This window comes from Phyllostomus hastatus, unplaced genomic scaffold (assembly GCF_019186645.2).
Source record: "Phyllostomus hastatus isolate PE091 unplaced genomic scaffold, TTU_PhHast_1.1 phas_contig_40, whole genome shotgun sequence".
NCBI classification, from domain to species: domain Eukaryota; kingdom Metazoa; phylum Chordata; class Mammalia; order Chiroptera; family Phyllostomidae; genus Phyllostomus; species Phyllostomus hastatus.
Window position 1 is genome coordinate 18,055,905 of NW_025333872.1, and position 26,758 is coordinate 18,082,662.

At 34.8% G+C, this 26,758-nt stretch overlaps 1 protein-coding gene and 1 pseudogene across 1 annotated transcript in view; both read right to left on the minus strand.

Moving 5' to 3' along the window:
• COL21A1 (collagen type XXI alpha 1 chain) overlaps positions 1–26,758 on the minus strand; it is a 173,797-nt gene that overhangs the window by 46,330 nt on the left and 100,709 nt on the right. The window contains exons 11-16 of the mRNA XM_045843605.1: positions 18,564–18,617; positions 18,419–18,472; positions 9,922–9,975; positions 9,223–9,274; positions 8,460–8,515; positions 8,290–8,343 (exon numbers count right to left, since the gene is read on the minus strand). Coding sequence (XP_045699561.1) covers positions 8,290–8,343; positions 8,460–8,515; positions 9,223–9,274; positions 9,922–9,975; positions 18,419–18,472; positions 18,564–18,617 — 324 coding nt within the window. The remainder of the gene's footprint in view (positions 1–8,289; positions 8,344–8,459; positions 8,516–9,222; positions 9,275–9,921; positions 9,976–18,418; positions 18,473–18,563; positions 18,618–26,758) is intronic.
• On the minus strand, positions 361–459 carry LOC123822377 (annotated as a pseudogene).

Here is a 26,758-nt window from a genome sequence, read left to right on the forward strand (position 1 = left end):
TTTAATTAGGGATCTTAAAGAAAGGTGAGGAAGGAGTAGAAAAAGTTTATGAATATTGTATGATCTAAAAATGTAGAAGTTACTGATTAAATAAGAAAGGAAAGGAGAAAATAGAATAAGTTCATTAATTGCAATATAGATAACATAGTATCATTTAAAGTTAACAAAACAAAGATTAGATGCCTAAGTAAGGTGATGGGAAACTAAAGAAATTCTGAAGTGTCTTTATAGACTACTAAAGGTATTAGTATAAAGACCATTAGTAGTTAGCATTGCTACCTGGTGTATCTGAAAGTTGTTAAGCTAATAAATCCTAAGAGTTCTCATCACAAGGACATTTTTTTCTTTTTTTTATATTTAAAAAAATAGGAATGCTTCATGAATTTGTATGTCATCCTTGAGCAGGGGCCATACTAATCTTCTCTGTATCATTTCAACTTGGATGTCAGCTAAACTTATTGTGGTAATCATTTCACAATCTATGTAAGTCAAATCATTATGCTATATACCTTAAAGTTACACAGTGCTCTACATCAATTACCTCAATAAAACTGGAAGAAAAAAGATGACTAGAAAAAAAATATATATATAAATTTTCTTAAATTCCAAAGAAAATAAAAGTAAAAAAGATAAAACAATAGATCGCATGGAGAAAGAAGCATAGTAAATATAACATAATGAATATAGTAAGTATAACAAAACTATAACATAAGTATTATAACAAAGACCAAACTTGTCAGCCTATGAATATAAAGATTCAATTAACCTCCCAAGAGAAAAATAAGATTGCTTTAAAAAGCAAAGACCAACTGTATGCTTGATATGAGAAATGACTACAAGTGATTCCAAAAGCTGAAGCTAACACAATGGAAGGATAGGCAAAGGCTTTGCAAGCGAGATTGTTTCTATTGAAACAATCAGAAAGGAGGAATATGATCCTGGTATAAGATCATAGCTTGAATGTAGAATTCAAGCTATAAATTAATAAAGGAGACAAAATGACATTATATAATGCTAAAGCCACAATAAAAAATGAAGATGTAACAGTTATGAATATCTATGCAACTAATAACATAAAAACCACCTTCATGAACCAGAAGATAGAGAGAGAAACAGATGGAAATGCACTAACAGGACACTACCACACCACTCTGTCCAGACAGGGCAAAGAAACCAAAAGTAAGTACATATATGAAGCTCTAGACAAGGTATTCTATAAAGTAAATCTTACAAATGTATGTTGACTTTCACATTCTCAAAATAGATTTACCTTCTCATATGCACAGGGAACATTCCTGAAAATTGAACATATAATAAGTCAAAGGAAAAGTTTTTTCAACAAACATCATAAGGAAGAAATTATACAAATAATATTTTCTGATATAGTACAATAAAACCAGAAATTGACAATAGAATCATAATTAAAAGACTCTCAATCCAAAAAAATTAAACTTTTAAACAACTCTTTAAAAATAGAAATAAAACCAAAGTTGCAGGATTTCTAAAAGTAATGTTAATGAAAACATTATACATTAAAATCAGGGGAATGCAATTGAAGTCATAAGCAGAAAATATTTATAAATTACCTAGAAAAAAAACCAGTAAGAGAATAAAAATAGATTTACTTTGTAGTTGTACAGGCTAGGAAAAAAATGTTGGAAAAAAAAGAAGAAAAGAACTAGTATAAATAAAAATTTAAAAAAACAGAAAAATCAATGAAGTCAATAATTATATTACAATGTTGTATCTTTGAATAAAAACCAATATAATAGATGATCTAGAAATTCATACAAAGAGAAAAAAATAAAAACACAAATATTCAAAGTAAGTAAATGACAAGGGAAAAAATAACTAAATAGAACATTTTAAAATCATAAAAGGAATTTGCATGATATATAAATCACTTAAAAAATCTAGATGGCCTGGCTAATTTCCTAAGAAAATAGTTTACTATTATTCACCCTCTGAGAACTAGAGTGCCTAAGCAGAACAATTTTCATGTAAGAGAAAGTTATACAAGAACTACTCAACAAAAATATCCGCAGACCCAGATGGCAGAGGGAAATGGAGAAAAATCCCCTGGTGCTTGATTTCAATTGTAACTACCAAAAAATCATTATTACAAAATATAATATTAAGGGTGACATATAAATGATTATTATAAATCCTAAACTAAAAGACAAGAATAATGCAATATTATAAACAAAATATGCCAAAAAATTTGAAAGTTTAAGGCACAGGACAAATTCCTTAAAAGACACAAATGACCAAAACTAACTCAAGAAGAAAAACTCTAAACATCCCAATGTTTAGTAAAGAAAATTAATTAGTAATTAATATCTTCCTCGTACCTACAAAGTCCATGTTCACATGGCTTCCCTGGTGAATTCTACCAAACTAATAAGGGAGAAATGATACTAATTCTACATAAGTGCTTTTAGAAAATAGAAGCTAGTATTATTACCTGAATACCAAAGCTAAACAAAGATATCACTAATAACCTTCATGACAATGAACAATAATTTAAGATGACCAATTGGGTTTATCCCAATAATGCAAGGTTAGTGTAACATAAAAAAATCAATTAATGTTATAAATCATTTTAAGGAAATAGGAGAGGAAAATCATGTAACTCAAGCACAGAAAGAGTTTTTGACAAAATTCAACACCTTACCATAATTAAAAAGAGGAAAACTTCTAAAAAGAATAGGAGTAAAAAAGAATTTCCTCATCCTGATGTAGTATTTCTACATAAGACCAACAACCAACATGCACTAGTGAAAAACTGAAGGCTTTCTACATAAGGCCACAAAGAAGGCAAGAATATATGTTCTCACCACTTAAATTGAACATTGCATTGGGGGGATTTTGGCAGTGCATTAAAATAAATAAAGTCACATAAATTAGTATAAAAGTAGAAAACTGTCTTTATTTACAGACAATGTTATAATCTATGTAGGAAATCCTATGAAATTTATAAAGAAATTTATAGAAACCAATAAATGAATTCAGCAATATTACACAGTATATGACATATAATCTATATATAGACTAATTATGTATTGTCATACAGTAGCAAAAAACAAAACAAAAATAAATTTAAAATAATCTATTCAAAAGAGTACAAAAAATAAAATTCTTGCATGTGAATTTTGCAAAAGGCATACAAGATCTGTACACTTCAAGCTACAAAACATTACTGAGATAAATAAGAAAACCTATGTAAGAGGAACAAGCATATCATGTTCTAAGACTGGCAGACAATAGCATGTCCACCTCAACTCCCCCAAATAAATGAAAAATATTAAGATAGCCTTTTCTCTAAGAGTTGGAACTTAATTCCACCCTTTCCCCATCTTGAGTAGGGGCTGGATTTAGTAACTTGATTCCAAAGAGAATGTGGTAAGAAAAAAGCGGTAACTTTGTGGTGAAGAAACCTGACAGATACTACCATAATGGAGTGATCAAAGTTAATAAAACCAATGATTACTCATGTGGGTAGTATAACCCTCCGATATTCTGAGAGGACTAAATCACCTCTGTGTTATCTTCCCCCCACCCCACAAAAGACCATAATCCCTGTCTAATCATGAGGAAAACATCAGACAAATCCAAATTAAGTGGCCCTGCAAAATACCTGCCCAATGTTCTTCAAATTGTCAGTCATGAAAAACAAGAAAAGAATAATATATTATCACAAATCAAAAGACCAAGGAGGTAAGACAAATAATGCACTGTGGCATATCCTGGATTAGATCCTGGATTAGATCCTAGAAAAGACAAAGGATGGTAGTGAAAAAAGTAATGAAACCCAAATAAAGTATTGAGTTCAGTTTACATAAATTTGCCAGTCTTGATTTCCTTTGTTTTGATAAATGTACCGTATTAACATAAAAGGTTAACATGAGGAACCACTGGGTAAAGCATATAAGGGAATTTATATGCTCTGTACTGTATCTGCAACTTTTCTGTAAACCTAAAATTATTCTAAACTAAAAACTTTATTTAACAAACATCAGTAGGCTTTTTTGGTAAAAATTTCAAGCTGACATTAAGCTGATATAAGATTGATATGGATCTAGACTATCCATTACAACTTAAAAACAGAAAAACTAATTTAGAGTATTTACACTGATTTCAAGCCTTATTTTAAAGCCATGGCAAGCAAGACAATATGTTGTTGAGGAAGAACAGAGGTATAGATTACTAAAACAGAACCAAGAGTTCGAATATGGTTCCATACAGATACTGCTCAATTTATATTTGGCAAAAGTGGTCATATATTGCAATGGCAAATGATAGTTTTTTTCAATAAATGGTGCTGGAATGACTGGATCTCCAAATTAAAAAAATTAACTTTGACTTTCGCCTCATACTACACATGCATAAATATTAATTCAAAATGGATCATAGACCTAAATGTATAACCTAAAATAATATTCATTTAGAAAATATGATGTTCTATATATGTGTCTAAGAAAATTAATCTTTTTAAAGAAAAGGTAGGGGAAAATCTTGTGACCTTAAGTTAAAGATTCTTAAATAGTACACAGAAAATGTTAATTTAAAAAATTTTAGGAAATTGGACTTCATCCAGATTAAAAATGTTTTCCTACCAAAGGTACCATTAAGAAAATGAAAAGGTAATCCAAATGTTGGGAGAAAATATTTGCAAGCATATATCTGATGAATAAGTTATATCCAAATATTATTAAGAATTCTTACAACTCATTAATAAGAACACAACCCCCAAATTTTTTCAAAGGTCAAATGTTCATATAGACACTTCACAAAAGAAGGTTTAAAAATAGCCAAGGCCATAAAAAGATGTCAACACCATCAGTCATCAGGGAAGTGCACACTAAAACCACAATGAGATACCATTTCCTACTAACTGAAATGGCTAAAATATAAAAAGGGTAATAATACTATTAGCAGGGTTTGGTAAAACTGGAATTTCTATGCATTGCTGATGGAAATGGAAAAATATGCAACCACTTTGGAAAACAGGTAGTTTTTTAAGGAGTTAAATATACACTCATTATACAACCCAGCAATTCCAGGTATCTACCCAAGAGAAATTAAAACATCTCCAACTCAGCTGTCCATAAGAATATCCATATCAACATTATTCATAAGTGTCAAATATAGGAACCAAGTCAAATGTTCATCAACTGAGGAATGAAAATAGTAACTATCATGTATCCATATAACTAAACACGGCATGATTACATTTCATTGAAATTATAAGAGTGTTATAGTGACTGAAAGCAGGGCAGTAGTTGCCTAGTGTCAAGGGGTGGGGTTAGCAATTAACTGCCAGAGAGAGTAAGAGAACACTTCGGGATTACAAAAATTCTAAAATTTGAATTTGGTGGTAGTTGCACAAAATGAGAGAATTTTATTTATACATAAATTTTACTTCATAAAGCTATAAAAATGATACTATTACAATAGCATCAATAATATTACATACTTGGGAAAACTAACAAAATACATGCTATTCTTTTATAAAGGAAATTATTGTACTTTTTAGAGACATTTAAATGAGACATAAATAAATTAGAGATATACCATGGAAAAATCAACACAAACACATACATATGTCTACACACAGAGAGCTATTTCCACTTTCTTAACCACAGGATCAAATTTAATATTACCAATAATAGAGAGATATTATGTGTCTCCTTATGGAATGTAATAGAAAGTATAAAACACATCACCTATATTGTATTCTTGCCAAAATATTTATCCTTAATGTACTCATAAAGAAACAATCAGAAAACTTCTTTACTATCGATACAATACTACTAACAGATAATACAAATTACATGAGCTTCTACTGTAAAATGCCATGTTAGTGTCAGGAAAAACCAAAACCGGGGGAAAGGGTAACCTTTAGATTAAAAGAGTAAAGAGGCATGCCATCTGTGATAGCTCATTTTATGTGTTAAAAAATAAGGTTATGTATTCATTTTATGAGAGTAGGCAACAGTATCCAGATATTTGGTTCAACACCAATCTGGACAGTGCTCTGAAGGAGTTTTTAAAGGACATGATTAATGTTTAAATCAGTAAAAGCTTACTAGTATAGTTCAGATTGCCCTTCATAATGTGGTGGGGCTTATTCAAAGGTTGAAGGACTTCAGGAAAAAATAACTGAGGAAGAAAGAATTCTATCTTCAGATTTCCTTCGGACTGGATCTATAATATCAACTTGGCGTCTCCTGCCTGCCAGCCTGCCCTGCATATTTTAATTAGACTTACAAGCCTCCATAGCTGTGTGAGCCAATTCCTTAAAATGAAACAATCAACCTCTGTCTCTGTCTCTCTATCTGTCTTTCTCTTTATCTATCTATATACATGTATACATATGCAAAATACACATACACATCACACAACCTATCAGCTTGTTTCTTTGGAAAACCCTGACTCAAAATTGCCAAATAAAATATATAACTCTTGAGTGTATACAGGTATAAAGAAAACAGCTATTTAGAACATTATGGGGACAATGGAAAAAAACTGAATATGTATCAATATTAGAAAATATCATTGTATTGATATTAAATCTTTTGGTGTCACAATGAAATTTAAAGAATTCTTAGAAGATAAAGGGTTAAATATTTAGGAGAGAAATGCAGTGTGTCTATAATTTACTTCTCAGTGGTTAAATTATAATAGAAATAAATATTCATATATTTATGTATATTTCCTACAACTAACTGTAGGAAAATTTGCAAAATAAAAATTGGGGAGTTTTAAAAAGGTCAGAGAAAAATTAGGTATGATTCAATATTCAAAGATTCCCCAAAAAGAAATATAAACTGTAGAACATTCAGACCAATTAATGTGACTCAGTGCTAATAAGAAATGAGTTAGCAAGCAATGGAAAGGCATGGAGGACTCTTAAATGTCTGTTACTAAGTGAAAGAAGCCAATCTGAAAGGCTGCAATCTGTGTAACTCCAACTGGTGCCATTCTGGAAGGGCACAGCTGTGGAGGCAGAAAAAAGACCAGTCAGTGGTTGTCAGAAGTTGAAGGGAGGGAAGGAAGAACAGGCAGCGCACAGAAAATTTTTATGGCAGTCAGTGTATTATATATGATACTCTGGAATATCAAAAAGTGCACTCTACTGCAAACTATGGACTTTGAGTAGTAATTGTGTGTCAGAGCAGGTTCATCAATTGTACCAGATGTACCACTCAGGTGTGAGAAGTTGATAGTAGGGGGAGGGGGTTGTTTTGGGAACTGCTCTAAGAAAATAAAGTTTAAAAAAATAAGCATTTTTTAAATCACAGATTATTCCAATAAAAAATTACAAACAAATGAGAAAGAATAAACTTAATTGTTTTGGGGAGATCCACACCTAGAAAATGAGAGCGATAACCACGGTTAAATATGAAAGATGGCATGAACCAATCAGGAAAGAGTACCAAGTAATACTAAATACCAAGAGTAAATTGACCTCAAAATGTTAAATATAGTTATATGTTCCAGACATTCCACTACTAGGAATATACCCAACAGAAATGAAAACATATATCCTCACAAAAACTTGTACAAAAATATTCCTAACAGAACTATGTATAATAACCAAATAATACAAATAGGCCAAATGTCCATCAACTGATAAATGAATAAATATAATGTGACATAGTCATACAATGAAACACTATCAGCAATAAAAAGAAATAAAGTACTAATACAGGCTAAGATGCAGATGAACCTGGAAAACATCATGGTAAGTAAAAGAGATTAGGCATGAAAGACCACATATAGCATGATTCCTTTCATATGAGATGCTCAGAGTGGGCAAATCCAGAGAGGCAGAAAGTAGATTAGAGCTTGCATAAACTGGAAAGGAAGGAATAATGACTTGGGTAAAAATAGGGATTGGCTGCTAATGAGTATAAGGTTTCTTTTAAAATTTGATTCTAGTGATGAGTACATAACTCGGTAAATATACAAAAACCCACTCAATCATAATGAAACCTCAACCCATTAGGAGGCAAAGCTAAGAACTTCTGCTTCTAATCAACTAAACAAACTCATTTGAATGGCTTTTCAAGGAAGTCAACCTTTTAATACCCTAAGAGTTTGTTTCTAAGACATAAGGATTGACAATAGATTCAAAAAACGTTTTGTATCTTTTAAATTACAGTAAAACAAGTTTTAGCTCATGAATTTTACACCAATGTCATATGTAAGGAAGTCTGGTAGTGGTACATTTTTCTAATGTTCATTCATGAATTCAGAGATCTTTCTTGTTCTTTTTGTAAATACCTTGTAACCAGGAATACCCATTAATCCATCCTTTCCATGGCGTCCTGGTTCTCCCTGAAAAATAAATATAAGTATTTTAATATACTTTTGCAATATTTTAAAAGAAAGATACTATAAGATAATTTTTTATTTAAGGCAAAATATGCAAAAACTTTTTCTCTCGAACTCACAGCACGTCCAGGATGGCCAGGAAAACCAGCACTCCCCTTTTCACCTTTTGCACCCTGTATTTAAAAAATAAAAATAAAAATAAACTTTAAAAACAATCCTTTCAATAATTCTTTAAACTTCCAACTCAAACTTAAGTAGGAAAGTAGGTTAACCTCATTATGTAATGACAGAATTCATGGAACTACAGCTTGTGTTGGCTTTGCAACTTGTTGACAGAGTATTAATTTACCAGGCCAGTGGACAAAATATAAGGCATTGAAAATATTGATGATACAGAATTATTACAAACATCTAAGGGTTGAGGGTGGGAGGTGGAAATGTCTGGGGCAGGGGGAGTGGTGGGGGGTAAATGGAGACAACTGTACTTGAACAATAATAAAAATATATATACAATAAAAAATAGAGAAACTACACATTGGAAAAATTAAAAAGGCAATGAGTACTGTAAATATACAGCGAATATAATCTTCCTTCAATGTGAAGAAATAGGAAGATCCATAATATTCTCAACAGACACACCGTTAAGCAGCTATCACTCACTGTAATTATTTTAAAAGTTCAAAATGATCAACAACACAACCTGTTCTAACAGATTACCATGTATAAGAGTCACCAGTTATCTTTTCTTTTTTAATAAACCCTTGAGAAATGTGAATAAAACAAATTACTATAATGGTGGGTTGGGACTAAAATTTAAGTTTTCTATTTCTATTACACCGAAAGTTCAGTACGGATACTTCATTCTGTGATCCAGACTTCCCTTTTTGCCATAAAATCCAGGTGATCCTTTGTCTCCTTTGGGGCCCATTTCACCCTAGAGGACAAAATATCAGTTATAAACAAGAGTTTAATACGCCAACATCAAAATAAAATGGAAGTAAAATAACTTAAACTTTTTTACAAAATAGGACTTTGTTACAAAAGTCCTATTTTCCAAGCTTTATAAAGAAAAACAATGCCTTGTCTGGCATAGCTCAGTGGATTGAGCACGGGCTGCGAACCAAAGTGTCGCAGGTTCGATTTCCAGCCAGGGTACATGCCTGGGTTGCAGGCCATGACTCCCAACAACCGCACATTGATGTTTCTCTCTGTCTCTCTATCTCCCTCCCTTCCCTCTCTAAAAATAAATAAATAAAATCTTAAAAAAAGAAGAAAAGAAACAGAAAAGGAAAAATAAGGACAGTTGGTACTATTGCATGGTCTATAGTATAAGATTTATAATTAAGAGAATTTCTATATAGTGAAACATCAATTTTTAAATACTTTAATTTTATGACTGGAAATTTTAAAGAAATTTCATAAAGCTTTATGTGAGCTATGATATCAATCTTAAACTTATCATTTACTTTAACATACTTTATATATGAGCATTTATTTATTTATAACACATTTGTAATATAAAGTTTAGAATTTGGAATACTATATGGCATTGCTGAATTTAAAAAGACCAATTTCTCTAACCTTTAATCCTGGCATTCCATGAAGCCCAGGAAAACCAGGAAGTCCACGGTCACCCTGAAAATAAAACTGAAATTAATTAAAGAATGCACATTTCAGCCTAAAAAATTCATCATATATTTTTCAACTTTATCCTTTTAAAACCTATTGAAAATACACCTGTGAACAGCTAAGTGCATACCTATATTAAAACTCTGTCTCTGTGAAAGATTAATGTTCATTTATCAAGGTTTTATTTAAGTTCAGAGAAGGAAAGCATTTGGGGGCCTAGGGGAATCTCATCAGCAGCTCTAACCACTCACTCAAGCTCCATCCACACCTCACATAAACAACCTTCACTCAGCTATCTCTAAGTATATGGATAGAAACAATTGTGTTAGAAGGCCTTCAGTAGGACCAACAGGAAGAAGCCTGCAGGCCTTGGGAATGGGACTGGGGTAGGTTCCCAGGGATTGCCAAGACAAGGATCTGGAATGTGGTCTACAAGGGGGTCATGAGCTACAGGTTGGCCCTGATGACCCATCACTCAACGCTAAGGAACACAGCTGAAGCAAAGCCTATCAGGGCTTCTGTCTTTCTGAGAACACTAATGACAGAGATTTTGCCAGTCTTCTTCTCCATGTCTCAATAGTTTCTTCTAAGATTTTTTGTTGATCTTTAGCTTTAAGATATTTTGTTGTTCCTGGTTGTCAGCTAATATGGAAGATGAAGGTAAGCTCTCAGTGCATACTGTTCATAGACTGAGCTTCACTATAATATGATCTGGTTGGGTCATTTCATTGGACAACACTGTACATCAGTGGATTCTCCACAGTTGGATCTTCTACAGCTTTGGCAAACAGACTTGGCTGACAGCATGTGGGGTAGGAGAAGTCGGGTAGGAGAAGCCAGCATGAGTAAATGAGCTCTAAATCAGATTGTTTTAGTACAACTCTACCTTTTCTTCCCAGTCTAAAGACCCTCAGTTTTAACTTTTCCATGTATTAAATTTTATATTTCTGCCAGGGTGAAAAAAGGGAATTTATGTGGCTGTACAGAGTTGAAGAAGAAATAGTGGGATTTCATTGTTATTAATGGGACATCCAACCACTCCATTTTTGGTTCTACTTGTAATTTACCACCAATTTTAGAAATACTTGATATTATGATTTCCTGAGTCTTTGGGATCCTGTGAGCATGGATGTATGAATGTGGCTGTGTGTGTATACACGCATACACAGGAAGTCCCTTCTGTCTCATATGAATCATGTGACTTCTAGTTTTAGGATTCAGCTTCCTTGGATCTTTTCAGCTTCCAAAAATGTGGATATGTTTGTTATTTCTTCTTTCACTCTCTCTGTCATAATAAATCTGGAAAAGTCAGTGTTCTTGCTGCCTGTCACTACCAGAAGTAATACGTAGAGAAAAGGATTGAATCTTTATGGGTGCTTTATTCAGATGCCCACAATCTGAGAAAATGGTGGGTTATGTACCCTAAAAACCATCTTAACTACTTATCTCAAGCGAATCTTTTTATAAGGAAAAGGAAGGGTAGGTAATGTGTTGGGAAAAGGTTAATCAGATAAAAGTTGCAGTCTAGCAGCATGTTTTCTAGTATTTCTATATCTGCTGATTAACAATTGTTTATCTGCATCACAGACATCCCTTCCCTGGAACCCAAGGGTTCAGACACCATCTCCATCCCTCGCAGACCCTCAAAGGCATAAAGGCTGAATTGCTTGTGGGCCTCCCAGAATCACATAGGTCCTGCATTTCAGTTCCTGGAACAACAGCTTTCCACATGCATTAATCACTTAATCCTATCAACTATAACTAACTAAAATCTTTAACTCTTGAGTTCTCCTGTCAACCTTAGGTTTTATTATTATAAAATTGTTATTATTCCCTTGATTGCTGCTTTAATAAGAGTTTAAGATAGAGGATAAAGTTAATGTGTTTGTTTGACCCTTCATTGTCATCCAGAAGACTTAGTGACTTATTGATGATTCAACATCCAGGCATCTTGCCTACAATAGAGGTAGGTTCATAGCAGTCTGATACAGAGATCAGATCAGATCACTGGAGAGGAGTGAGGTGGGGCGGGGGGCATAAGTGGAGACTGGCCAAAGTAATGGTAAACAAGCAAGCTCAGCACATGAGAGGCCACTCTACCATTGGTTGGAGACATGGCAGGGGAATGTGCAGATATGCCAGTGAAACTGAAGTAGTAATCAAAAACCTCAACGTACCCAAAAGCTCTGGACTGGATGGCTTCACAGGCAAATGTTATGAAACATTCAAAGAAGAACTAACTCCTATCCTTTTCAAACTATTCTGGAAAATTCAAGTAAAGGGAAGACTCTCAAACTCTTTTATGAGGCCAGTATTATCCTAAATCCAAAACCAGGTAAAGACACAAGAAAAAAAGAAAATTATAGGCCAATATCTCTGATGAACACACATGCTAAATATTGGCAATCTGAATCTAGCAATACATTAAAAAGATCATACAGAATGATCAAGTGGGAGTTACTCTAGGGATGCAAGGATGGTACAATATTTATAAATCCATAAATGTAATATACCACATAAACTTAAAGACAAAAACCACATGATCATATCAACAGATGCTGAAAAGCATTTGATAAAACCCAGTACCCATTTATGACAAAAACACTCAGCAAAAGCATACCTCAACATAATAAAGTCCATATACAAGAAACCTACAGCCAACATCACACTCAATGAGCAAAAACTAAAAGCTTTTCCATATGATAAGGAACAAGACAAGTGTGTCTGCTTTCATCACTCTTATTCAACATAGTACTGAAAGTTCTAGTCACAGAGATCAGACAAGAAAAAAAAATAAAAGCTACCCAAATTAGAAAGGAGGAAGTGAAACTGTCATTATTTGAAGATGACATGGTAATGTACATAGAAAACCCTGTAGTCTCCACTAAGAAACTACTCAACCAAATAAGTGAATTTGGCAAAGTAGCAGGATACAGGTCAATATTCATAAATCAATGCCATTTTTGTATACCAACAACAATCTCTCAGAAAGAGAAATTAGGAAAAATTCCCATTTACTATAGCAGCAAGAAATACAAAGTACCTGGAATAAATTTAACCAAGAAGGTAAAAGACCTGTACTCAGAAAACTATAGAATACTGAAGAAAGTAATTGAGGAAGATACAAACAAATGGAAGCATATAACATGTTCATACTACCCAAAGCAATCTATACATTCAATGCAATTCCTATTAAAATACCAATAGTATATTTTGCTGATTTAGAACAAATATTTCAAAAATTCTTATGGAACCAAAAGACCCCAAATAGCCTCAGCAATCTTGATAAAGGAGAATAAAATAGGAAGTCTCACAATACCCAATATAAAACTATACTACAAGGCCACAATAATCAAAACAGCCTGGTACTGGCATAAGAACAGACACACAGATCAATGGAACAGAATAGAGAGCCCAGAAATAAATCCATGTCTCTATGGTCAATTAATATTTGACAAAAGAGGCATAAGCATACAATGGAGTAAAAATGATCTCTTCAATAAATGTTGTTGGGAGAACTGGACTGGTACATGCAAAAAAAAAAGAAAAAGAAAGAAAAAGAAAGACACTAGACCACCAATTCACACCATACACCAGAATAAACTCAAAGTGGATAAAAGACCTAAATATTACTCATGATACTATGAAGTCCTAGAGGAGGACATAAGCAGGAAAATCTCAGATATCTCATGTAGCAATATTTTTGCTGATATATCTCCTAGAGAAATATAGGAAAAAATGAACAAATGGGACTACATCAAATTAAAAAGCTTCTGCACAGCTAAAGAAACTATCATCAAAATGAAAAGGGAACTGACTATATGGGAGAACATATTTGCCAGTGATACACTGGATAAGGGTTTAATCTCCAAAACATATAAAGAATTCATACAACTCAACACCAGGAAGACAAACAATCCAATTAAAAAATGGACGAAGGTTCTGAACAGACACTTTTCCAAGGACATACAGAGGGCCCATAGGCATATGAAAAGATGTTCTACGTTGCTAGCTGTCAAAGAGATGAAATTAAAACCACAATGAGATACCACTTCACACTGGTCAGAATAGCCATCATTAATAAATCAATGAACAACAGGTGCTGGCAAGGATGTGGAGAAAAGGGAAGCCTCGTGCATTGTTGGTGAGAATGCAAACTGATGCAGTCACTATGGAAAACAGAATGGAATTTCCTTAAAAAAATAAAAATGTAACTGTCTTTTGACTCAGAGATTCCACTGCTGGGTATATAACCCATGAATCCTGAAACACCAATTCAAAAGAACCTGTGCATCTCTATGCTCATAACAGCACTATTTACAGCAGCCAAGTGCTGGAAACAGCCTAAGTGCCCATCAGAAGATGAGTGGATCAAAAAGCTGTGGTACATTTACACAATGGAATACTATGCAGTAGAAACTAAAAAGGAACTCCTACCTTTTGCAACAGCATGGATGGAACTGGAAAATATTACACTAAGCAAAATAAACGAGTTAGTGAAAGACAAATACCACATGTCCTCACTTATAAGAGGAATGTAATAAACAAAATAAACTAATGAGCAAAATAGAACCAGAGGCATGGAAACAAGGAGCAGACTGATAGTGGCCAGAGAGGAGGGGAGAGGGAAATAATGGTGGAAAGAAGGGGAAGGTAGTCAAACAACATGTATGAATGACCCTTGGACAATGATGTGGGGATTGATGGAGGGAGTAGGGGGTAGGCTAGGCAGAGGAGGGCAAATGGGAAAAATTGGAACAACTGTAATAAAATAACAATTAAAAAAAAGTATTCTGAGGAGTCACTATTGGTTGCATCCATGTTTACAAGAGATTAGAATCAAAGAGAATCCAAGATGTACAGGAAGATGGTTCCATTTGCATAGCTTGCCTCCAAAGCTTTTGTGACTGATACATATACCTTTGAAGAGGCTATTCACATCATAAGTTGATCCAGAATCATAGTTTTTAGAATCAGGTCCAAATTACTTGTATCAGCAATAAAAGAATATGAAAACTAGTATTTTAAAAACCTCATTCTTAGCCCTGGCTGGCATAGCTCAGTGGATTGAGCATGGGCTGCAAACCAAAGTGTCCCAGGTTCGATTCCCAGTCGGGGTACATGCCTGGGTGGCAGGCCATGACCCCCAGCAACCACACATTGATGTCTCTCTCTCTCTTTCTCTCTCTCTCTCTCTGTCTCTCTCTCTCTCCCCCCTCCCTTCCCTCTCTAAAAATAAATAAATAAAATCTTTAAAAAAATCAAGATTTAATAAAATTAATAGTTTTTAAAAAACCCTCATTCTTCTAAGCTTTTTCAGTATATGTATTTGTTTTCAAAGAATACTTGCTTTGTACAGTAACATAGGCATATACTTATGCATATATATGGGACCACATGCCCAAAGTATTTTACTGCAAAGAATCTGCAATTTAAAGTTTGGTGACCTATCATCTAGAGTAAACTATCACACCTCCCTTGAGAGATATGTAGACCATTAATCCTGTTCATGGCACAATCACCTCAACCTAAACTCATTCATCCAGGCCCCACCCTCTACTATGTACTTGGTAGGCATTCAGGAATTCTTCTCACAATGCAGGCAACAATGTCAAAGGAGAACAAACCTCACTGCTACAAACTATTTTGGACAAAGCAGAAAACATGGAGAAAAGAAAGCCACACTGAGATCAAGACATTTTATCTCAACTCCCTGATGCTTGAGTAACTTCAGACGAATGATTTAAGTTTTTCACTCTTCAGTTTTCTAAACTATAAAAGAGGAATGGCTCACTTAACAATTAATGTAAAAATAGGCATAGCATGACTTATTCAACTAACCACATATACCTTTTGTGAGAATTTCAAATGATAATAATATGTATAATGCCAATACAAAATATGTCTAAAAATAAAACAAAAAATATACACACAGCAGTAAAAGCCTTCAAGCACCCAATACATTACAAGCCTTACACATTCTGGTTGTTTATTTCTCCTTTAAGTAAAAAACAAATGCTAAGTTTTACTCAGGCTCAGGCAATAGTGACTTACTGGGAACCCTCCAAAATGCTCCCTCTCTCTCTAACACAAGGATAGGTATTTCCCTGGGATTTGGGGATCACCACTGGACTACTCAAGCCTAGGAAAAAGTAGATGCCGGAGCTCCTACTACAGCTTATCATTGACCACAGCACAGAGTATACCCAAAGTGAAGGTGAGAAGTCAAGTTTAGAACCAAGAAAAGTAGGAAGCACTCTATAAAAATTCAATAAAAGTTGTAAGTTTCCCAATGATGCCAGTAGAAAAAAATAAAACAGGACAGAAAGATGCATAGCAGCCAATAAATGAGGCAGGACATGGAATCATCAGTTCTTCATAATAAACTGAGATGCTGAATCCGTTACAAAGCCTTAAAATCAAAGAGGTTGAAAGATTAGGAAACAATCCAGACTTAGCAAAACTACCCATAGAAGTACTGAAATCCCAAATCCACACAGTGCAGCACCATATGCAGTGGAGGGACACTTTACCCCGACTTTTCAGAATATTTAGGGAGGTCACAGCTAGTGCCACTTTGGAAGAAGAGCATCTGAGCAAAGGATATAGGAAAGAAGAAAAAATATGGTACCACCCTTTTCATAAATAGTAGAAAACATTTCTTCAGGAAATCCCTGGTATAATGACAATCCCACGGAGTCTTCAGATTCAGATAAAGCAAAATATTTTATAAGAAAATAGTGTATATGTATGTATATTTATTCATTTAATATTATTTTATTATATTGATTATTTATTATATTAATTAGAACATCAGTTATATCAGCATGTTAATCATTACTATGCTCATCACCAATATGTTTATATATTTTCTACATAATTGATATTCCTATGTTATATTTAATAATATTAAAATAATAGACTCTACTAAGAAAGGAGAGGAAGGGCACAGGACTGAACACCCCCACATTTAGAGAGTGGAAAGAGGAAAAGTAGGTAATAATTAAAATGTGAAAAAGTAACCAATTAAGGCAAGAGAAAATATAGGAACATGTGATATCTCGGAACCAAGAGAAAAAATCATTCCAAGAAGAAGGAAATAGTCAATTGTGTCAAATGCTGCTGAGACATCAAACAAGACAGCAAAGATTACTGGAAAACAATGACTACTGGATTTTGAATATGGTAGACATTAGTGATCTCAATATGCAGAAGGTTGGGATAGAAAGCCTACTGGCATGGGTTAAAGAGATAAAGGGAAGTGAGAAAGTGCAGAGTGAGTAAAGGCATGCTTGTGCTGTGATGAGAAAGAAAAGTGGGGTAGTAACTAAAGAAGGCTCTCTGGTTGGTTTGAGATGGGTCATCCTTTGGCTACTGACTGGGTGTTTGAGTTGGCTGAATTCAGGGCTCAGCCTGCAGCCTGTAGCTGCTTTATGCTTCTCCCCCGCCCCCCCCCCCCCGTTTTCCCCCACATACCACTGTTTGTGCTGTGGTGCTTTCAGAAAGCTACACGAGTGGACTACTTTCTCTTTTTGAGAAAGCCATAAAAAAAGCAGCAACTCTGCTAAGTCAATTCTAACTACTTCTCCCTCCTATGTCACTAATGGCTTTAATATTTTTAAACATAAAATGCATCTAGTGTACATCAGTATTCCTTGCATGTAGGTGTTATACACATTATTTTTAAAGAGAATAATTTTGCAAGGGTTATAGTTAGAAAATTAGTGCAGGTTTTTACCAGGAGCAAAGAGAGAACTTAGAAATAAGATTGCACTTCAGGAATTAAGCTAAAAAATCAACATGGGGATCTGAGCAAATAAAAACGGGCATTTTAGATGTGGACCAGCTGCCAGGACCAATAGGCCTCATTCACTTTCATGGCCTCAACCGGATCCATGGGGAGGAACTAACTTATTAAGCATGTTTAAAGAACATGTACTTCAGTAGGAAGATTGGCAAATTTCAAAGTTGTAAAAAAAAAATTGGAAAGTTGGCACTTGAAATGTTATCTGTACCCACTGGAACTCTGGGGAGAAGTTCCATAAAGCTAAGCCAATAGGCCATCTGTCAGATAGGAATCTATTATGGACACAGGGATACCACGCTATCTGTGGCTAACAGGGGACACATGCCACTCACAAAATTCTCTCCCTTCTAAGAGGGTCGATTCCCACCAGCTTTCAGAGCTTAACCAAGGGAGAGAACATGGCACTGGGATAATGCCAGTACCGATACCATTTGATAGTGGTCATCAAGTAATCTAAAAAAATAACACCTTTATTAGAAAATGGCCACTGACAAATTTCTGAGGCCACAGATCTTGGAATTCACCAAGGTGAACACTATTGAATGGGAGTCATCATAGGTAAAATCCCTGTCTTTGAGTGACTGGAACAACTGGACACATATGCACACGCGTGTGTGCGTGTTTGTGTGTGTGTGTGTTTACCTTTTCACCATCTCTCCCTGGTTCTCCTTTGTAACCTGGTAGTCCTCGTGCTCCCTAAATTAGGCGCAAAACAAATTTTGTTAATTGTGGTTTTTTGGTTCACTAGAAATGCTGTTTCTAAAATGTGCATAAACAGATCACATACTTGTATTCCTGGGGATCCGGGGATACCGGGGGATCCTGGCATTCCCTGATATCCCTAAAGAAAAGTAAACAAGCAACAGTTAGTATGTCATCTCACTCACAAAAAGCAGCTCTGCATTTCAGGATTCACTCCTGTCTCAAGTTTCTTACCCATAAGACTTCACTTAGTTTAAGAAACCAAAATAGCAAAGTATCAAATGCTTAATAAGAAATTCATACCCCTCAGCATTTAGGAAAAAAAGGTCTTGAATATCTCTAGATTAATAAAAACATCCAGAAATGCTTCAAGTAAAATGATAGCTCTGGGATCGAAATACAAAGCCAATGGTCACAGATCCTAAAGAAATGTACTGTACAATTAGAACATATTCAACATATTCAGGAGAAAAACACCTAAAACTGCAGGATTAACAAATGTAATACATTTTTAAACTACCTGATTAATGACCATCCAAGTTAATCCCTAGAGTAAATTAAACCCTGTTGAATGTTATCCTTCAGAGTAAATCTGTAACAGCCTCTCGATTGCTCATTTTAGAAAGTTACTGATGTTAACCCCAAGAACATGGCTGTGACGTATCCCTCCACTTCCCAAGGATGAGCTGTCTGCTGAGGCCATGGTCACTTTCATCTCCACCGCTTCTTACACATCCCTCCAGAAATTGGACCCCTGATAAAACAGCACATCTTTTTCAGACAGGAGGAAACTATTCATTCGTCACTCAGCACATGGCAAATGAACTAAAAAACACACTTGAAGGCCCTGACATTTGTCTAAGTTTCTCAGGGCCAATGTCAGGTTGCCTTGGACCACCTGAAACCTGCAAACAAACACATTTACCTCTCTTATTCAGGTTGCATCTTTCTCAGATCTCACTGTTTGGATACAGCTTTCTGTTTGTCAATAGTATTAACAAAGATCTCATTAATGTTTCAGTTACATTGTCACTTAAATCCAAAAGCATGTTCTTGAATCCAAAAGCTTCATTTCCACATGGCTACTCAGTGGTCTTTGTACTTACCCAATCACTTGTCAGTACCCATCTAGCTACAGTTTTAGAAACATCATAATTCTATGCTTTTCCAGTCCCATTTTCAAATATTTCTTTTGCTACTCTTTGTTAGCTCCAGTAATAACAACAATAACAGTATAGTGGCTGTCTCAAAAATATCAGCCACAGATTATAGTTTTTCTCATTTCACAAGCACTTGCATTTCTTTTTTAAAAAATATATTTTATCAATTATGCTATTACAGTTGTCCCATTTCCCCCCTTTATTCCCCTTGCCCTGAACAGTAAAATGACAGCAAACTCACAGATATTAACAACCACACCTAAAACAAAAATGAAAGCAAACAACTAGAACAGGAATAGAACCACAGAAATGGAGATCACATGGAGGATTATCAACAGGGGAGTGGGAGGGGGAGAGGAGGAGAAAAGGTACAGAGAATAAGTAGCATAGATGGTAGGTACAAAATAGACAGGGGGAGGGTAAGAATAGTATAGGAAATGTAGAAGCCAAAGAACTTGCATTTTTTATTTTGCAAAACATTCTCCATTACTCCCAGAATGATGAAGAGTATATAACGTCAATTACCAACTACCATCCTTTGCTTTATACCCCATTCAGTATTCACAGGCTATATCATTACACTTTATGAAGGATGTCTCCAACTCAAATTTTCCTCTTGAGTTCCTTTGCCCAGTCCTTAAACATTTTACTCCACCAGTGAATGAGTTTCATAATCAACCTTTTCTTGATCCATCAAAACAATCAGCAATTTCAAAACTGCCATACGCTCTCCGGGTTGACACTGTCTGTGTGTCACTGGATTATGTGCCCCCTTGAGACGAGGAACCAAGTTGAATTCATTTTTGTACCTCTAGCATTGAACACAGCATTTGGCACAATTTCTGTTAATCAAAGACGGAAAGAAATTACCTTCAAGTCATCCACATGGCACATAAGAGTGAAATATCTCTTTCCCCAAGGAACCATGTTATGTTTATGCTCTTTCCATTAGCAAACTGAAACTTATAGTAATACCATGTGATTCACGTCTTCAAGATTAGTGAGAAAAAAGAAAAATGTCAATCTGCACAGAATTTGCTCAGCTTTATACCTACCTGTACCACTGTAGTTATCACTGAATCTCCTTCCCCCACCACTTTGGAATCAGATAGGCCGGGAGCTGAATTTCAATTCTATCCCTGTTAGCACATGCCCAAACAGAGCTGGGTTACTTATAAATGCTACCACCTAGGATGTCCTTTCAGTTCCTCAAAACTTTGCATACACTCTCTGGAGAGTCCGGCATGATTCACAATAAATAGGCTCTTATAATTGGAGAAATAATAATGGCAATGATTTATATACTTGTCATGTTCCAGACTAATTAACTCACTTAACCTTCACCATGGGTTCTACCCTTTAGCATAGGTTCTACCTTATCCCCATTTTAAAATGAGGGCACTGAAGCACAGGGGTTAAGTAACTTGCCCTGAGTTACACAGGCAGTTGACAGAGTCAGTGGACACACCCTCAATCAGAAAATGCTTCATATTAGATCAGATCCTATGATCCTAGAGTAATCAGAGTCAAAGAAATCCATTGAACCAGACTACTGTTATGCAGATTAGGATTCTGAGTGCTCAAAGGATTCTTCTGAGCACTCAGATTCCCCAAATCCTGATACAACACAATGAAGTAGAAAGACAATGAATTTGGAAATTGAAAAAAACCTTCAGCTGAATTTTTGCTCCTCCCTTTCTATGGGATATGGCTAGGTCACTTTACCTAGATAAACCTCTTTTTTTCTTTTCTTTTTTTTTTTTTACCACAGTAATACCCACTATACTTCAGAAAAGAAACAAATGGTGTCAAAGGTGAAAATGCCTGGCAGATGTTAGGATCTGAATAAACATAAGTTTCTTTCTTTTCTTCAGACCAATGACTATTGCACAAAACTATTAGAACATTTCTGCAGAATGTTACTCTGTAGCCTTAGGAGCTACCTTTAATGCATGAAGAATGATAGGTTCAGTCATCATCATCATTATAGAACCATTTTTCAATATTCTGCATATCTAATCCTGAACATGTGAACATGTGTATTTTTTATGGATTTCAAAAAGAGAAAGAGAGATTTGTTGTTTCACCTATTCATGCATTCATTGGTTGATTCATGCATGTGGCCTGACTGGAGACTGAACCCACAAGTTTGGTGTATCAGGACGACCCTTCAACCAACTGCGCCACCCATCCAGGGCCAAGGCTTCAGTGCACTTTACAATGTCTCCGTTAGTTTTGATTTTGAAGAACTACAATACAGGAATAATCAATGGTTCCTCACAATACTAGAACCAAGCTATTATTGTTTTTTACTTTACTTACAGTGAGATGAGGTATTGAAAACTTAGTTGTACAAAGTAATTTAAAGATTGTTTTAGAAGCTAGAGGAAGCATGATTTATAATAAAATAAAAAACAAAAACCATATCCAAGGTGGGGAACCCCATGGCAAATTACCAGAAGAAATTGGGTGAAATTCAGAAGAACAAATTTTGGACTTAAAACCAGGAAAAAAAGGTTAACAGGGAGAAATATTACAACAGAAAAATTTCCAAGAGGAGAAAGAAATAAAATGTTGGTTGACTCATAGCTGGGCTCACTAAAACAAGAAAAATGATAAGCTTTTCTTATAGAGTACTGAGGTTTTTATTCTTCTAAATATACAAGTTTCTGTTGGTTTCTTGGCATAATTATAACTTTCACATGATCTTCGACTGTTTAATACTTGTCAACACTGATTTTACCATATTGCAATTATTAGCAGGTCAAAATATCCACACTTCCCCCATCTGCAAGACTTCTGACAGTATTTAACATTTTCCTATGTTCAAAAAATTTTCTTTGTAAATGAGTCATTTTATAGGAAAAAATATTCTCACTGCCAGATTGTAGGGTTGAAGTATACAGAGTCAATTTACTTTTCTTCCATGATTCATAGCTGCAATGCTCCAGGAAAGATATATAGTTCTAAAATGGAAATTGGTCATAAAATCATCGAATGTGCAAGGGTCACAATGTCTTTGGAGCCCAATCATAATCAAACTATAAAGTAGTCTGCCAGTATAAATACATAGATTTTTTGAGTAGTGAGAAGAACAGAGTAAGTGGTTTCTTTTAAATACTCTGAACTTAAAAATAAGAATAAAATCCAAAGAAATTATTTGAGATATCACTCTTAGTTTTTAAAATGTATGAGTGTGATTTAAAGTTTATTCTATTATATAATTTTCTTCAAAGTTTTCCAAAATTCCAACAGATATTCTTAGGTACACAGATAGGGTAACTAGGTAACCAAAATCAAGTGTGTATTTTTTAATATCCACTATGGAGTCTTCTAGTCATTGAAAGACTTTATAGCACCACACAATGAAATTTCAAGAATATTCATGAATCTCTGTCTTTCAGTATATATAACTAATACAGAAACTAGTTTGCCATCTAACCCAAGTAGTTTGAATGGTTTAACTGACTGTTCAGATTACTTGACTAACAGGGCACATTAATGTATAAAATCACACCTGAGTTAAGTTCTAATAACTGTGATTCTGTGGGAGGTGAAAAATAGACAGGCAAGGGAAGCTTTCTGAAGACATAGCACAAAGGAACACTGAAGAAAGCACAACACATACAAGGGGGGACCCCCAAAATGGAATTCACTTATAAAAAGTATGTATTTATTCTTACATATTTAAACTTCAGTCACCTTCAAAGTACTCTCCATTTAATGCAATATACCTATCAAGATTTTTTTTTCACTGCTCAAAACAGTTTTTGAACTCATGGATTTTGATACCTTTCCATGCTTCTTCCATTTTTTTATTTCACCTCTTCCACATGGGAAAAATGATTGCCTTTGAGGACTGTCATCATCCAGGAAAAAAAAGTCTTTTGGGGTAAGATTGGGTGAAGAGGGAAGGTGAGGCAGGGGAGTCTTGCCATTTTTTATCAAAAACTGCTGGCCACTCAGCATGGTGCGGACAGGTGCATTCATAAATCACCCATCATAAAATGGACAAATGCACTGAGTCTTCAAAAAAAAATTCACTGAAACCTATAGCACACAGCCTCTTACAACACCTGCTGGCACACTGATACAGATGGGTTCCTAGAATACTCAGCTAGCGGGGGAAGCCTGTACTACAAGAGGCTCGCCCTCTAAAAGATAATTCTGGGTTTTGGGGGACCCCCTTTATAAGAGGAAGGCCTTCAATGTGGCATGCAGCATGAGAGGATGAGCCATAGCCCTGGAGATGAAAGAAGAGATGTATGTGTGTATGCCACATGCAACACTGGAATGATAGACTGGAAGTTATATGTACAGCTTGTGGGTCTTATGAAGAACTCTGAACTTTATCTAAGCCACTAAACTAGGGGGTCACACCATCAGACTTGAGCTTTAAAACACTCACTTGCTACACTCTGGAGGGTAGATTAAATGGGGCAAGAAAAAGCACAAAGACCATACAGGAGGTTGCTGCAGGGAAGAGATAATGGTAAGCACAATCTGAGTCCATCCTAGGTGTATTTAGTCTAATCTGAGCATGGGTTATAGGAGGTGAGGAATTTGGAGTTGTAGAACGATGCTCAGGATTCTGGCTTGGGCAGCAGGATGGCTGATGATATCACTGACTAAGGGAGGGACTCTGGAGGAAAATATAGTTTCACTGGTTACAAAATAGGAAAGTAGTACAAAATTTTTAATAATATTTGCATGGGCTAAGATTTATTATTTATATTTGACAATAAGAAACTATACACTTCTGGGGGGGGGGACAGAAATGCCACTTCAAATTAAAACAAACTACATTTACTGTAAATGAAATTTAATCTAAATCTAATCCTTCCTCAGATAAAGGTAGATGGGTGATAAATACACAGCAACATCATCTGCTTTTCATTAATAATTAGCCTTGAGCTAAGCACATGAAAAAAAACAAACAAACACTGTCTACCTTTGGCAAATAATCTCTCCAGATAGACCCTGGTTCTTAAATTCAAAGAATTTAATTAAGTTTAAGTAAATGACCTCATTTTCCAAGTAAGTTTACACTTAAAGTTATACTAAGCTTATTTCAAAATGAGAATGCACCGCTTTATAAAAAAACTGATACTACTTTCTTTCTTGTATGTGGAATCTTTTTTTACACTTGAAACTATATAATTTTATTAACCAATGTAACCCCAATACATTTAATTTAAAACTCCTCTTGAATGATGGGTCATGGCTAGGTTCTTGTAATTTTTTCATCAATGTTTTTTCTTTTGTTTTTAGTATTCCTTGATAACTTTTTTATTGTTGTTTAAGTACAGTTGTCTCCATTTCCCCACCACTATTCCTCCCACTCCTGCCATCCCCACCTCCCACCCTTGATCCTAACCCCCTTTGGCTTTGTCCATATGTCCTTTATACATGTTCTTTGATGGACCTTGCTGCTTTTTCCCCCATTATCCCTGCCCACCTCCCCTCTGGTTACTGTCGGTTTGTTCTTAATTTCAATGTCTCTGGTTATATTTTGCTTGCTTGTTTTGTTGATTAGATTCCACTTATAGGTGAGATCATATGGTATTTGTCTTTCACCATCTGGCTTATTTTACTCCAAACCTAAATCTCTACTAATAATGCTTTACATTCAAAGGGAAGTGACCAATAGCTAACCCCATTTTCTCTCCTGCTGTTCCGCAATATTTTTCAATAATACTTACCATCATCTTATATTTACTTAGTTTTTAATTATTATTATTATTGTGGATTGATTACCTATCTCTCCCCAATAGAATGTGACCTTCAATACAGCAGGAATTCCTATCTATTTTGTTCACTGCTATATTTCCTTAACCTGGAAGAGTGGCAGGAACAGAGTAAGTACATGATAAATATCATGTATATGACCAGATGAATGAAAGAATGAATAAATAAGCAAACAGACATAGAAATAAGGGTGGGAAAATGTAGGTCAAAAGTTGTAATACAAATAAATAACACAATAATAAATTCTGTTTTACATATTCACAAATGTCAACCTACTTTTGCCCACCCACCCCGTACTTTCTGAGTCCAACTGGTCACTAACACTGAAGGCTCTAAAAATAATCATAATCAAAAGAAGACACAATATAACCATGAATTTACCTTTAAAATCACAAATGCTAAATATATAACCAACAATTTCTTAAATAATTTAAATATACAAATGACATTAGCACAAATATAATTTTATGTACATATCATTATTGTACACACAATATATAATATATAAAATGTAAGTAATCTATTTAAGAGGTGCATCAGATGAATATGGAAAGATCCATGTATGAGATTTATGTGAGGGGAGTGTTGGAGAAAAATGATTTACCTAGTAACTAAGCATTGTCTAGGAAAGCTTTATGGAAGAGGTAAACAATATTTTATTGCAGAAAAGGAAGATTAACTGCCCAAGTGCAGAATAGTTCATTCAAGGCAAATGGTCCATATTTTAGTTTATTCAGTGGGACTCTCATAAGGGGTAGTGGGTGTCTGTGTGTGTTACAGGAGGGGGAAGTGGTAAGACAATAAACCCTTTTGCTAAGGAACTCAAACTGTGTGTGAAGTGAGAGTTCAGGTAGAAACTGTTCTCTTTAGAAGGATGTCTTTTATATACTTCATAATTAAGCTTCCTCTGGTAATTATCTTTCCATGCCAAATAATAGCCATTTCTTTGGCTTTTATCCTAATGTGTTCCATCTCCCAGGTCTTTAATCTTCATGGCCCTCAGCACTAAACTTCCCACAGCTCTTAAACTGTGGAGTCCACAATTGGCACTTATTCAGTTAAGAGTCTGAAAAAAGAAAAACATAAAAAGCTTGTCTCGTGGGTCCTATTGTTCTACTACTGATTATTTAACCCCTATCAAATGTACTCTGCAAGCATCAGTTCTAGTTTTCCCCAACCCACTTTCCTCTTATTCTCTACCATCATTCTTTGCATGTTAAAACAGTATCTCTTGTTCAGATTGCATGAGAGGGACAGTAAATCCTCCCTGCAGGCTGAGTTCTAATCTCTTGCAGTTACTCTCTTCTGTATGAAATCCAGATCCTACACATCCCTAATGTGTGGTATCGCAAACCAAATCCAAAAGCAGGAC